The 13974-nt window shown below is 42.0% G+C and overlaps 1 protein-coding gene across 2 annotated transcripts in view; it reads right to left on the reverse strand.

Annotated features, from left to right (window-relative positions):
- Positions 1 to 94: 94 nt before the first annotated feature.
- casq1b (calsequestrin 1b) overlaps positions 95 to 13974 on the reverse strand; it is a 25405-nt gene continuing 11525 nt past the window's right edge. The window contains exons 2-12 of one of the 2 annotated variants that reach the window (XM_008279710.1): positions 7596 to 7628; positions 5790 to 5883; positions 5088 to 5188; positions 4593 to 4704; positions 4407 to 4480; positions 4074 to 4204; positions 3794 to 3839; positions 3228 to 3282; positions 3012 to 3112; positions 2755 to 2829; positions 95 to 1090 (exon numbers count right to left, since the gene is read on the reverse strand). In XM_008279710.1, the coding sequence (XP_008277932.1) occupies positions 713 to 1090; positions 2755 to 2829; positions 3012 to 3112; positions 3228 to 3282; positions 3794 to 3839; positions 4074 to 4204; positions 4407 to 4480; positions 4593 to 4704; positions 5088 to 5188; positions 5790 to 5883; positions 7596 to 7628 (1200 nt within the window). In that variant the 3' untranslated portion in view covers positions 95 to 712. The remainder of the gene's footprint in view (positions 1091 to 2754; positions 2830 to 3011; positions 3113 to 3227; positions 3283 to 3793; positions 3840 to 4073; positions 4205 to 4406; positions 4481 to 4592; positions 4705 to 5087; positions 5189 to 5789; positions 5884 to 7595; positions 7629 to 13974) is intronic. The other variant, XM_008279711.1, reaches the window with a different exon arrangement.

Genomic DNA, 13974 nt, shown 5'->3' on the forward strand with positions numbered 1-13974 from the left:
ACACACACACACACACACACACACACACACACACACACACACACAAATACACATGGTATCATATTTAGTCTGACAACAACAACAAATAGCATTGTTTTAAAATGGTTTTTCTTTCATTTTTAATATGAGAGCAGAAACAACTTGTTTTGCAATTTTTATTATCCGGTATATTACTTTTCCAAGACTGTAATGATCTTAAGACTGTCTAGTGAGTTTAGGTTTATTCACTTTTACAAAAAAAAGTACAAGAAAGTGTTTCTTCTCTTCATCAAGTAGAAAATGTGTCATTGGAACAGATTTACAGTAAACTGGAGAAAATGAGAAAGGGGGGGACCCAGGTCTGTGATATCGGCTAGAAAATGTCAGGAGAGTCCGTCAACCTCTTCGCTCACGTTCGTTGTGAAGGCCAGAGGTGAGAGATGAGCACATTTTTGTACAGTCACAAAGGACAAATAACACTAACAAGTTAAGCTGCAACCCTGTTCATCAACAGAGAACACAGACATTCTCGGCTTCTCTGAAAATCTCCTTCCCTAACTGGCAGTGAAAGCTTCCCATCGGGTCGTTACATTTGTCCCTCATAGGAAACCGTACAAAGAGCAAACAGGCACAAAGTGTGTTCGCTGCAAGGTGTAAGAAAAACGGTGGAGCTACTTTGGGGTTTTGCCGTTACTGGCGAAAACATTGTGAAGTGAAAGATGGTAGTAAACATTTATTCGTCATCGTCGTCGTCATCATCGTCATCATCATCGTCATCATCATCGTCGTCATCATCATCGTCGTCATCATCATCATCGTCATCATCATCGTCGTCATCATCATCATCGTCATCGTCGTCGTCGTCATCATCATCGTCGTCGTCATCATCATCATCGTCATCATCATCATCATCGTCATCATCATCATCGTCGTCGTCGTCGTCATCATCGTCATCATCATCATCGTCATCGTCATCGTCGTCGTCGTCGTCGTCGTCATCGTCATCGTCTGGATCGATCTTTCCAGACAGAACGTCTTCAATCCACTGTTCCAGCTCATCGGCTGTAGGCATGTCATCGTCGTCGTCCATCTCCATCCACACGCTGTCAGCCTGCCGAGAACAGACACACAAATACTGTCGAAATGACAAAAAACTACTGCATCACTACTGGAAGCTGATAAGAAACAGTGGCTGATTTCCCCTACGAGAAAGTGTGGTTAATAGTGCAATGTATAGTTGTGTATTGTTTTCATTGATAGATGTAGTCAGACATTTCCCACTTGTGTGGCTATTATGTCGTGCTACCTTTGCACTCACCACCACCACTGAAGAAATTAGGGGAAATGTACACAATGCAATGTAAGTTGCGAACACACAACTGTAAATATCGGGGCAGTTTTGGGTTTCTAATGCTTTCCATAACTCCTCATTTTTGATGACAAAACGATTGAAACACATGCATCATTCTTTTGGAAATATGACAAAATCTGCTGGATCAAAAATATGCACACAGCAACTTAAGTTATTACATGGACAAAAAGAATCTTCTCAAGCAAAGTTCTGTGATCAGGTGTTATGGTCCCTGGTGGCTGTGCTGTCTAGTGTTGGGGTGGATCCCTTGAGGCCTCTGTATGGGAGAGGAGGGGCATGAAATCCGGTGTAGCTGGTGCTGGACAGCCTGCTTCAGCCCCACCTGCCAGTCATTGTGGCTGATTAGCTCCACACCTGCTTGTTCTCGTTCCTGATTGGACCACCACCCAGTTCCCTCTACCCTCAGCCAATCCAGCTGCATCAGTCAACACACCTGGATTGTAAATCAACAACCAACCTCACAGTCAGGGTGGCTGGGATTTAATGTGAACAGCTTGGTGCCTCTTGGTGTGTGTCTTTGTGTTTTCTTTGTTCAAATGTAACTTCTGCCAACTCAGACTGCAGGACTTGATGCTCAATTTAGATTTTTTTGCGAGTTTGTTCACATTTCCGACTAAATGCGATGCGTATGTGATCTCCTGTGTGAACTTCATACGACCCAAAAGTGTCCCGCATGCGTAGAAGAGGACACGACTACGTCACACGCAGTGAGTGTGCTCAGTGTTAACGGAAGTAAACATGGATGGTAACGGTGGAGTGCATCTTGTGATTTTAAAGTTGTTGTCCAACCAGAGCCAGCACATTTCAACTTAATCATTTTAATGAGAAGCCTAAAATGGAAGAGGTTTTCAGCCATGGCGTTTTATGGGGCAGTGGCAGCAACATCTGTACAGAGATGTTCATTGTGTATCAGTGAAGCGTAGGTCGGATAAATGCCACCTCGCCTTTCAGACAGAAGTCACATGGCAAAAAGTCAGATCCCTGTTGGATTTAGGACCACATATCCAAGTGGCTACGATTTGAAAAAATCGTATCTGTGTTGTTCAGACTGTCGTGAAAAGATCAGATCCAGGTCGCATAGGGGCAAAAAAAAAAAAACGGATTTGGGTCACTTTAGCCTGCTGTCTGAGCGCAGCCTTAGTGTGGGAGTTACCAGAGTCTTGGTGAAGACTGTAGCTCCAGTTAGCAGCTGTCCAACTTAATTTAGGAGTTACTTGTGTTTTTTGTAATGTGTGTTTTGAGGAATTTGCTGTTTTGGTTTCTTGTCTTGATTATGAGTGATGTCATTGCATTTGAGTTTGCTTAAGTGAAGCTCTGTTTTTGGTCTCCTCCACTGTGTTCACCAGTTAGAGAGCCAGAAGGGTACATTTATGAACCGGACAGCCAACCGCAAGTTTTCTTACGTCCTCAACATCAACCACACCGATCTGAGGAGACGAGAGGTCGATGCGGAAGGTTTTCTCCCAGTATGGAACCAGCTAAAGGTGAGAAACGGACAGAAAGAAGGGCATGGTTAGAGATCACAGTTAAATATCTTGACACAGTAACACAAGTAGTCTTCTGTTAACTGACTGTGACTTTGAATAAGCAGTTTGCGTAAAGACAGCATCAATAATTTGCCCACTAGCTGATTTGCAGTTTAAGTGTGAAACATTCGTACCAGGGGGAAGTTATCGGGGTCGATCCAGATGATGCTGAGGTTGGGGTTATCTGTGTTTTCACGTGCCACCTCCTTCAGGATTTCCAGGAATTCGTAACCATCTAGGGAATGATTTAAAGGGCAGGTGTTGTCATGGGCCAGGTATCCAACAGTAGCTACACACTCAATCTTCCAACTGTGTAGATAATATGAACGCTATAAGAGGTAGAAGCTCACCAGGGTCGTCCTCCTCAGCAAAGGCAACAATGTGCTCTCCATCGATATCATCCTCCTGTGAACACAAAAAGGGCCTTAATGGCAAGATTTCCTCCAGTTTTGCTCTGCACTGATTAATAAGAAGTTCAACTTTGGTGGAGAGAAATAAGATTATCGTCAAATGGATGAAGGCAGAATAAGTACTCGGAGCTACTCAGATGACAAAGTATTCTTAATGGTACATTTAAGAATGATGTATATTATTGGATTAGAATAAATGTGTGTTAAATAACTTTAGTGTGAAGCTGGTAAAGATGATTTAACGAGTCTGTGTAGTTGGAGGCTGTGAATTTCTCTCCAGGGATCAATTAATCTGCAATATACAAAGTAAATTATGTTGCTTATTTCCTCTGTTGTCTTATTAAACTACAACTAAAGTGATCAAATCAATGCAGTAAGCTAAATAGTACTTTTTCAAAGAACTGTAGGACTAGAGTGGAAGTAGAAAGTAACGTGTACCTCACACTTGAGTAAATGTATGCAAATGGTTCGGTTTTTATTAATTAGACACATTTTCCTTCTCTTACCCAGATCTCGTACATGCTGTGAGGCTCGAGCTTCCTCAGAGTGGGCCTGAAACATTCAAATGTCAAAAATCACATCGTCATACTCCAGGTACCTGCAGAACACATCTGTCCCAAGATATTATGTGTGAATGTTTGCCATCTCTATAGATATGATATGATAGCTGTGTTTAGGATGCGGTTATATATTATTAGCATTAGATTCTGTAAATGATCCGACTTAAGAATGGTTTATCACCAGTGGATGGTGGATTAGTGTCTTAGGTTTCCCACAGCGTCTCACCTGTCATGCTGCTCAATGTATTCAACGAGCTCAGACTCGATGTAGGGCTTTCCTGGGATGGTGACGGGTTCCTCCATGAACGGCTCGTAGAAATCAACTTCGTTCATCTTCAGCTTCAGCCTCTTGGCAATCTGAGAAAACAGAAAATGAATTTTAAGAAGCAGCACAGCATGAGTTCATCGTATTTTAAAACAAACGCAGAGCAACAAAAACTATCCGTTCAGTTTGCGGTCAAGCTCACCAATATAATCATTTTAAATTAATGTCTGTATTGTTACAAGGTTAAAGTATTTCATCTCTACTCATGTTAGCTCCTCAAACACTAAAACAAACCTTGGGGTCAAAAGTGGCGTAGAACTTGACGAATGGGTGGAACTCCTCTGCAGCATCGTCGTACTCGATGAAATCTGGATGGACAAAATAAAGAAAAACAGCATTTTTTCTTTTAAAGCTCGTAAAGGTGGTTCTGTATAGAAAGACAGGAGAAACTCTCTCTTTAGATCCTCGTCTTCAACCTACGAGGAGACTTCTCGCTCTTGAAGAAGCCGACCAGCTTGATAACCTCGTCGATGTTGAAGAAACCCTTCAGCTCGCGCTCGTTGTTGATGATCTCCACTGGGTCCTCGATGACCTGACAGGAGGCAGAGATGATGCATATATAAATGTGGGAGGAAGCAAAAGTGACATCTGTCCTAGTATGTGGCGGACATTTTTCCACTGAATTGAAGCAGGTGACGCTGTGCAGTATTTAAGTCACCTCCAGTGCAGATAGGTGACAAGTTAAAGGAAACCGTCCGTAGAGCCTGAGTGTCAGGCAGCATCAACCGAAGGAAGAATTTTTCCAGAGACTTGGAGAATCAGTGCCAAGCTGCCCTAAAGCTGTTCTGGCAGCACATAATGGTTCAACTCACGCCTCCCTCCTTTACCGAGACACTTTATATCGGTTTTTACTTTTAATTTGTCACCAGTCTGTATCAGTTTTGACCAAAACATCGTCTGAATCGAACCACTTACATCGTAGAGGAACTCAACCAGGGTGTCGGAGGCCAGCTCTCCATCGTACTCGATGATCTCGTTGTCGGCAAAGATGTAAATGCTCTCCACCTCGTCCAGACCTGACCGCAGAAAGTTTGGTTACACAATCGTAACTCATGTGTGCACTTTAACAGCCTTTCCCGCAAAATCCTTGTATGTTTATCAAACTGTATATCGCTACAAACTATAGTATTACTCCTATATTTTATGTCACATAGAACTTTGTGGTTGCTTCCTTGTTTTCCTTTATTTTCATCAGCAGTCACGAAACAGCTGCGATATGTTTGGTGAACACTCGAGGGCAGCGTTGTTTCAAACATCAACCTTTTCCTGGTAGACATTTACAGTTTAAATCCCATTCAAATGGTTGTTTCTTGTCATGAGGTGATATATGTGACAGTTTTTGTCCCTTAATGTTTTATTAGTCAGTTATGTATTCATTTAGTGGTGATCATGGACGAGCAAGTGACTCCAAAACACATCAAATTCTACAATCAATGAGCAGATTCTGTCTTTGCTGCCTAAATTGTTAAACTGAATTCAAAGCTGATTGATCACCTGTCAGACACAAACGGGCCAATCAGGGTAAAATATCTGATCTGATGTGGTTTATTAGCTGTAGAAAAGTGTTTGAATTTGGTCCAAAGAAGCCAAAGAGTTGAACGTCTGTGTGCGTCTCACCCAGCTTCTTGGCAACAGCAGAGTCCTTCTTTTCATCCACCAGACCGAATCCAATGTCCTCGTCGTCCAGATCGTCCAGAACTTGAGCTGCGAGCTGCACAGAGGGACAGGGAGAGGTGGGGGAGTTGGGACAAGAGGCAGATAGAGTGAAACTTGCACCATTTGTGCGCTGATTTTATCTCTGACTGTTATTCAATCATCTGCCCATGAAGGACGTTCCCTAATCCCAGGACGCTATTAAAAACATACTTTTAGTTTCATTTACACGAGCAAAACCCTTGGCATTTCATGTCCATCTCCAAGGCCTTAAAGGCGAAAGCGTTGGACTGCTGCCTTGCACTTTCTAAATCTGAGTGAAACCGAAGCCAACAATTGACAGCCCTCATAGCCGGAGCGAGAGGAGGACGGACAGCAGGGTTTCCAGAAGAACAAGAGGGGCAGAACTTGAGCCAACTATGTCGAGGGGAAGAGACGCTGCGACAGGTGTGGTGGAAAGGAGAGGAGCTCACACTGTGCAAAAAGTAAAGCCGCTGCATACATGCATGTTGACTGTAAACATACACGTCTCCTTCTCCCCACACACACACTGATCAGCTACCTGGAAACACACACACAACATGACTCTCCGTTTGTTCTCACTTCTAATTGCAGGATCTAGAGTGATGCTTGCCCCTTGAAATGAGGTGAGTCAAAAGCATTATGTAGCAGCTCGCAAAGCAGCGTTGCAAAATGGAGAACATTCAGAAGCCACCAGATTCCCCAAAGCACCAGCACAAGTAGCTCTAGACTAGTGTGGGATAGTATGTGCTGTGTTGCTCGTCACTGTCTTTATCGTTTCGGTCTCAAGAGTCGAGACGCAGTAGCTCGTGATTGGACTCGGGGCCTTGATTAGATTAGATTAGATTAGAATATCAGCAGCGAATGGAAAAGGTTATAGTCATGGTTCTCCCAAATCAGAGAAAAACATATTCTCACATGTCGACCAAAGCAAACGGCGTCGGTTCCGTCTCCAGAGGCAACCGGCCCAAACTGCAGGAAGTCACTTCTACCAGCAAAGATACAGTCCTTTAAGAATTCCAGTTTTCACACGTCTTTTTTTAATCTATTTTCATGGATTATACTAACGATAGTTCCTTAATTAGTGAGCTAAAGGATGTTTTATTACCTCTCCTGCCAAATATTTCTTTACAGAAATCTATTTCTGAGCCTCAGTGCACAGTGGAGCCGAATGCACTTTTATTTGTGCTGCCGAAAGCTTCAACAACTGAATTCCTCGGTCCTTGTTGTCAACTGTTTTCATTTCAGCCATGCATTAGGAGACAAAGGTAAATTCTCAAAGCTTTTAGCAACACAAATAAAATGCAGTTCATTTCCACTGTACTGAGGTGATGGCTGAAGTTTCAGGCGCTCAAAAGCACAGCGCCAAACTATCAGAAAATATGATTTTTCCATGATTTGGGTGAAGTGAAGTGGCCCTTTATGATCATTGGTGGTCGCATGGATGAATGAGTGGGAGGATGGATGGACGTGTTAGAGTTTAATAGATTAGACAGGGGCTCTTACAAGAATATACCCTTACTTTTCCTTTTACAAATGCCAAGTTAAACTGGCACAGCCCAAGCTGCTGCAGTTCAGTCTTCATTGGTCTGTGAGGCATGTTTTCCATTTTTTAAGAACTAAACTGCAGTCAAGGAGAGGAAGAAGTGGAACAATCAGCAGATACTGCAGCAGCAGCAGCAGCCGAAGAATCTGTATTTCACAGCCCAGCTTTGAAACACTTGAGACACGAGGCAGACCTTGACATACCTGAAAGATAATTGCTGCTTGACTTGCGATCAACTGCAAGAAGAGGTAACGCTTTAGGGCAAAGCACAATAGTCACAGCGTCCAGGTTTACAACAAATCGGAGTGGCCTTCACAGGAGACAAAATAGGTCCAAACTTACACACTGACATTGTACACAAATGATTAAACCTCCACTCACACTGGACTAACATCACCCGAGGACCTCGTGTAAAGAACGATCACGTCCTTCATGTTTCTACAAGCACTACAGTCATTTGAGAGCATTTCAGAAAACCTCACATTTCAAAAATGTGGGTTATTTTTTTATGACCAAAAATCATCTTTTTACCTCCATCATAAGGAAAGATAGACTTTTGTCAGTCAGTCTGAGTTAACCAGGCTTTGTTATGCACTTTATCAGAAATCTGAGGCCCTGAGATAACGTTAGCGAAGTGTGAATGTGGGTCAACACAAGAAATCAACATTTATTGCATCATTTTGAGCGCATTGTGGATATGAAGTGTTAATGGAGTGAAAACCAATAATAGATGCAAAGTACATGAAATGTGTCTGCATGGAATCAATCATAAGCTGGTGGACGTATGTTTTAAAGAAGAAAATTGACAAGACAACACCAACAGCATAAGAAACTGACATGCCAGAGTAAGTTTTATAACTTGTTTGCCCAAAACTAGTCCCCCAAATCCCACTGAAGTTCCCCATCAACACAGGGCCTGGCCATATTACTACACTGGGGTATTTATAAGAGAGCTGAAGGGAAGCAGGGCGTCCAGCAGCTATATAAGGGCGTGTAAGAAAGCATGTCGAGGAGCAGAAAAGAAGGTGCGGTACATATAGAAATGGGTGTGGAAAGGGGAGGAGAGAAGGCAGGCAGAGCTGATGAATGGAAGAAGACACCTGACCCCCAAGTTGACACTCCCATCCATCATCTCAAGTCGCGCTCAACAGTGTTGTCCCCAGTCAAACGTCTCTCGTGTCCGGTTTTCAGTCATTTCTCATCTCCTGGCACCCCGCTTCGCCCTTCCTCATCCATTCCCTCGCCTCCCACCCGACCTACCCGGGAGTCTGGGTGCACAGAGCCAAGCGAGGGGTCAGCGGTGTAATAGCTTGGCGCCGTCCCCCGATGCCCAGTCACTGTCAGCTTGTCAGGTGACCCAGATGAGGGCAGAGTAGCACGGTGAGTTGTCAAAAACGTGCTCTGGCTCCCTGCTGCACTTGGCAGTGGCAGCAAATGATGAGCGAGGAGAGAGCAGCAGGTTTGCAGAGCAGCAGAGAGGTTACATTTCTTGAAATATAATTGGCCACTGCTTACTTTGTGCTGCTTCATGCAGGTTTGCCCACATTTTGATTACTCTGGTAAAACTGGAGTTGAGTGATGGTGGTTTTGCGACTGAGTTGACACGTTTGTGTGTCTAAAATGTGTTGAGAGGGAACTCTTTTTTTTAACTTGGGTGTCACTTTCTTTAAAATCCAAATCTCTAATTGGTTAAAGCAATACTCCAGCTAATGGCATTGGTTGTCTTAAATTCTAAATTGTTATTTCGATTTTTATATATATATTATTGTTTTATTTAAATCTAATTCACGTAGGAGTGATGTACTAATTAAGTGCAATCCAAGCAACAGAAAACTGAGCAGAACCCTCCGAGTAGTGCCTCAGCACTTCACATAGACACACATGTAAAAAGCCAGAAATTTCCCAGATAGTGTAAAAAATTAGAATAAATGTCACCCGACATAAATGTGAAATGTTAGAAGTTTCACCTGTTAAAAAAAAAAAAAAAAAAGTGTTAAAAAATAAAATCTGCATTTTGTCTTGAACAAATGAAAAATAATTTTACCTGACACAAATTTAACTGGGGCAAATGTTAAAGATGCTCACATTTTGGAAAACTTACACGTACTGTAAACTTACACATATTCCACCACACAAATGAAGTGATTTTGACATTTCAGATGACAGAAATGTAAAATTCTACAAGTTTTACCCAACACAACTTTAAAAAGTTAGAAATTTCACCTGATTTGCAAAAAACATCCTTGACACAAACCTAAAATTATACAAATTTCCCCTTTACAAATGTAAAACGCTGAAAGTTCCCCCAAGCACATTTGTAAAAACTATTTTTATTTTTTAAAAATCAGCAGATGCAAATGTAAAAAGCAGCAAATTTTCATTATGAGTTAAAAATTTACCAACATTTTTACCAAACTGTAAAAATGAACAAATTCTACCCAAATGTAAAGGGTTATTCCTCGTAAAACAACAACAACAACAAATTCCACCTGCTACATGTGTGAACTGTTAATGATGAATTCAATCAATGACCAGCAAAACAACAAAAGTTCTGTTTGAACCAGTTCTGTCCTTTTGCATCGTCAGTATTTGTAAAACAGCTGCTGAATGACACAAGTGATAAAAGCAGAACTGTAATCATTAATTTACACACCGTCCATCTATACACGCATCAATCCACCTTCTGTTTATCTTCTAATTTCCATGCCTGTGTATTTTACATCATTATCGGTAAAACATGTTTAAAATCCAAACAAACTTTGTCCCCAACAGTAGATCAAAACTGCCTCACTTAATAAATCTGTTGGAAATCACACATATTCATCTTATTATACACACAGTTAATTAGAGGAACAACTTCTATGACTGCTTTTTGACTCGAGTGATTGCAAACAGCGGTGGATCCGAATCCAAGTTTCTCTTTTAAGCAACTTAATATGACGCAAATATAAAGCCCAAAACATACAACAAACCTAAAAAAAAAACCCTCAACCATGACATCTTATAATAGAGATCTTTGTATTTATTCCTTTATATTTCAAGAGAGACATGAGGCGGCTTTAATGCAGGTTGTTTTGGTGGAATAATGCCTTCAAATCTGGTAGAATTAGTTTATTTTCTGGCTGTGTGAACCATAAATAAGTATAAATACGCTGCCTGACATAAACAGACCCTGCACCAGCCCTCTCTCGTTCCACTCTACAGTAACAGTGTGTGTCATTCGCCCTTCCAGAGCCAGTTGATAAAAAAAAGGGCCAAAGGACTTTGATGTGCCGTTTTCTTTTCTATCTTCGGTCCAGATCTGAGCCTCCGACTGAGACTCCTCGTTTGGCTGCGTTTTCTGGTGTGTTTCTTTAGTGAGCGGCTGATGATTCACACATTTGTATGTGTGCGTCACCTTCTGATGTAAGTCACTCAGTGGGGACTCGGGGGACACAAACACAGCTTGTCGCGGCTTCCCGACAGCTGCAGAGAAACGGCCACGGCTTTGCTGTTAGCCTAAAAGATGCACAAGTGATTGTGGCCAAAGTTGAAATATTCAGGGGAAGGGCACAAATGCACTTATGTAACTACGACAGTTTAAGTTTTCTGCACACCTTACATTATTACAGCGCATTTTTTATATGTATGGTTGTCTTCTCCATTTATTTCTGTACGTTATATATGAACGGAAAGGAATGCTGAGCTGACTTTTAAGCCATCACATTGGAAACATGGTGGTAAAAGCATTTAATAAGTTAATAATGATGCTTTGGCATATAATAATACTTGTAAATGGGTTACAGCACACAAACTAATAGGTAGAATGCACAACACCAAAAAGCAGGAGAGTCACACTTTCATCTTTCTCTTTAATTTTCTCCAACATCTGGTCTGCAATCCAAAAACACTTCTTAAGCTATAAAATAAGAGAACATGAAAAAGGTTTTCAAAGCAGGAAGACTTCGCGTTTTCCTGTGTGAGCTAAGCGTCCTGGGATCTGTATAAAATTAGAAGTTCAGCCGGCTTTTCCCCCTCAGCCAGATAGTAAATTAGTAATGGCTGCTGTAACGCACCAGGACGTTCTACAGTAGGCTGTTACATAACACTGCACCGGGGTGGTCATGAAAGATTCACACACAACAGCGAAGAAAACACACACTCCGTCCTGCCACCAGCTGCTGCAGCTGCACTTGTTTGGAAGCAGGCGATCCAGCGTTTTGTGCAGAGATGAGATTTTCCAAAGCTAATGTGTTTTTGATGGACTGTTTCTGGTTACTATGAGAAATCTCATCCTGATTCCTTTTAGTTTTTCATCACACAACGCGCTCTCGGGGGAGATGTGATGAAACGGAGGGAAAGCTTTTAGAAACCTCGCAGGCACACAAGCCGATTGGCTCCGACAAACGCCGCTTCCAAACACTTCTGAGGGCACAAGTGTCGGGGACCATCTGCGGGTGACTCACTTTGACAGTAATAAGCCATATTACAAACATGTCAGAGAGCAATCTGCGCTAATAAACTCAGAATCCCTCCTGCATTTGTCAAGCCTGTTTCGGTGGGTTACACAAAAGCCTGACAGTGTTTCAAAGGACGAGCGGATGTGTGTTTTTTTTGCCTGAAGTGATTTGATGGCGACGCCAAAGAAGAGAGTGTCTGGACTGGTATTCCAGTGAGAATAATAAAACAGTGGGATGTGCTCCTTTCTGAAGAATGAACATTTTTACTCCCCATAGTTGGAATTAAATGATCTCCACAATCTGGCTGTCCCTCTGCACAGCATCACTTTGCCAGCATGCACTATAGGCCGTTTTCCAAAGCAGGGACTTGATAGCCGTGTTCTGACCACAGGAATGGCCCGATTAGCACCTCTTCCAGCGCTACGCAGCAGTCTTCTTCTCTCTAGCATCACCACTGACTACATAAAGTTCAACTCCACAGACTAACATCACAAACCCTCCATTGTTCTTGTCCGTTTCCTCATAAAGATACTAACTAATATTTGTTCTTATTTTGGATTTGTGGTTATGGTTCGAGGGCCGCAAGGTGGCTCGGTGGTTAGCAACAAGGTCGCCGGTTCGCGTCCCAATGAGGACACCCGGGATCTTTCTGTCCCCTGTCTTCACCCTGAATCAGCTGGGATAGACTCCAGCCCCCTGTGACCCTAGTGAGGATTAAACGGTGTATAGATGATGGATGGATGGTTCGAGCAATGAAAACAGAAAGTTCCTGCAGTAATAAAACACCAAAGTTGGCCTTTTCCACCAAAGATGTTAAAATATGAGTTGTAGAAAAAGCACAGTAAATGAATACACTAAAGTGGAAGTACTTCATTGTCATTGCACAAGACTAGAAATGCAGTTTAGTATTTAACCAGAAGTGCAAAAGAGGCAGTAACAGTGAAGTGCAATGTGAAACATCTGAGAGGAATGGCTGTAAGGCAGCATGAATGTGCTGAGATATCAACAGTAGGAGCAGTTCTGGGCTAGGCAGGATTTTTCAGCAAAAACATCTTCAAAATCTGACATCGTGTCAAAATTCAAGTGGGAAGAGAAATAGAATAAATCTAGCCCATGATGGGACACGTTAGCCAATCAAAGGTCTTTTTACTCAGATTAAGTGGGATAATATGAAAAGCAGTGAAGTCCACATTGAATGTTAAGCTTGACTGAAATGTGTGCATGTGTGCATTCTCAGCTGGTGGGCGGGGCTTAGGGCGTGTTGTTGCCTACTGCAGCTTTAATGCCAACTTCAGATTCAGTGCTTTTTTTAATGAGCGTGCTGCTTTACTTTTTAAAAAAATCTATATGTTTCTAACTATGACAAGTCACCACATCTGCAGTGGAAAAAGACGCTAAAATATCTGTATTGTAGCAACATGTAAAGTTAGACGTCATCTTTGCATCTTTTTACGAAATTGGAAAAAAAAAATATCACAACCGTACGTTTCAATAAATAACAAGCAAGAAAGAAATGTACAGTACGTTCACTTCCACATGCTGACGTAAATGCACTGTACTCAAGACCATCACGTTGTGGAGTAAAGATGTACGTCACAAAATTCACACATGAATTTCTCATGGTGCACCTTGATCCCCTCCATTTCCTTGACATTTTTTCCTCCCATGAATAAGTGATATAAAGACATTCCCTGATCCAGATAATGGAACAGGAGGGGGAAAGCATTAAAGAACATTCTGGGACAAAAAAAGTAAAATAAATATGTATGTTAAATATACACTGAGTTTGAAAGAGAGCATAGCAGGGTCGTTTATAAATGATTTTATATTCCACTGTATGTGATCTGGTGCAAACACAGCAGAGTCTATAAGGGCTTTCTCCTACAGGCATGTTAAGAAATGTACACAGATGGGGGGCTGTGAGTCTGGAACATGTTCATTCATGTACCAGAGTCCCAGTAGACTGAGATGTTCTGATGCTTCTGCACATACAGGAGGCCTGAAGGCTAAACACACGACTTGTAGGCTCTCAAATAATGCACATGTAGTATCAACACAACGACTTTGTGTCTCAAAAAAGCACTATTTAATCTCTTTATGTCGCCTACAGCTAGACACTGAAGGGTTATGAAGAATAATGTCT

This window comes from Stegastes partitus, unplaced genomic scaffold (assembly GCF_000690725.1).
Source record: "Stegastes partitus isolate 25-593 unplaced genomic scaffold, Stegastes_partitus-1.0.2 Scaffold168, whole genome shotgun sequence".
NCBI lineage: Eukaryota > Metazoa > Chordata > Actinopteri > Pomacentridae > Stegastes > Stegastes partitus.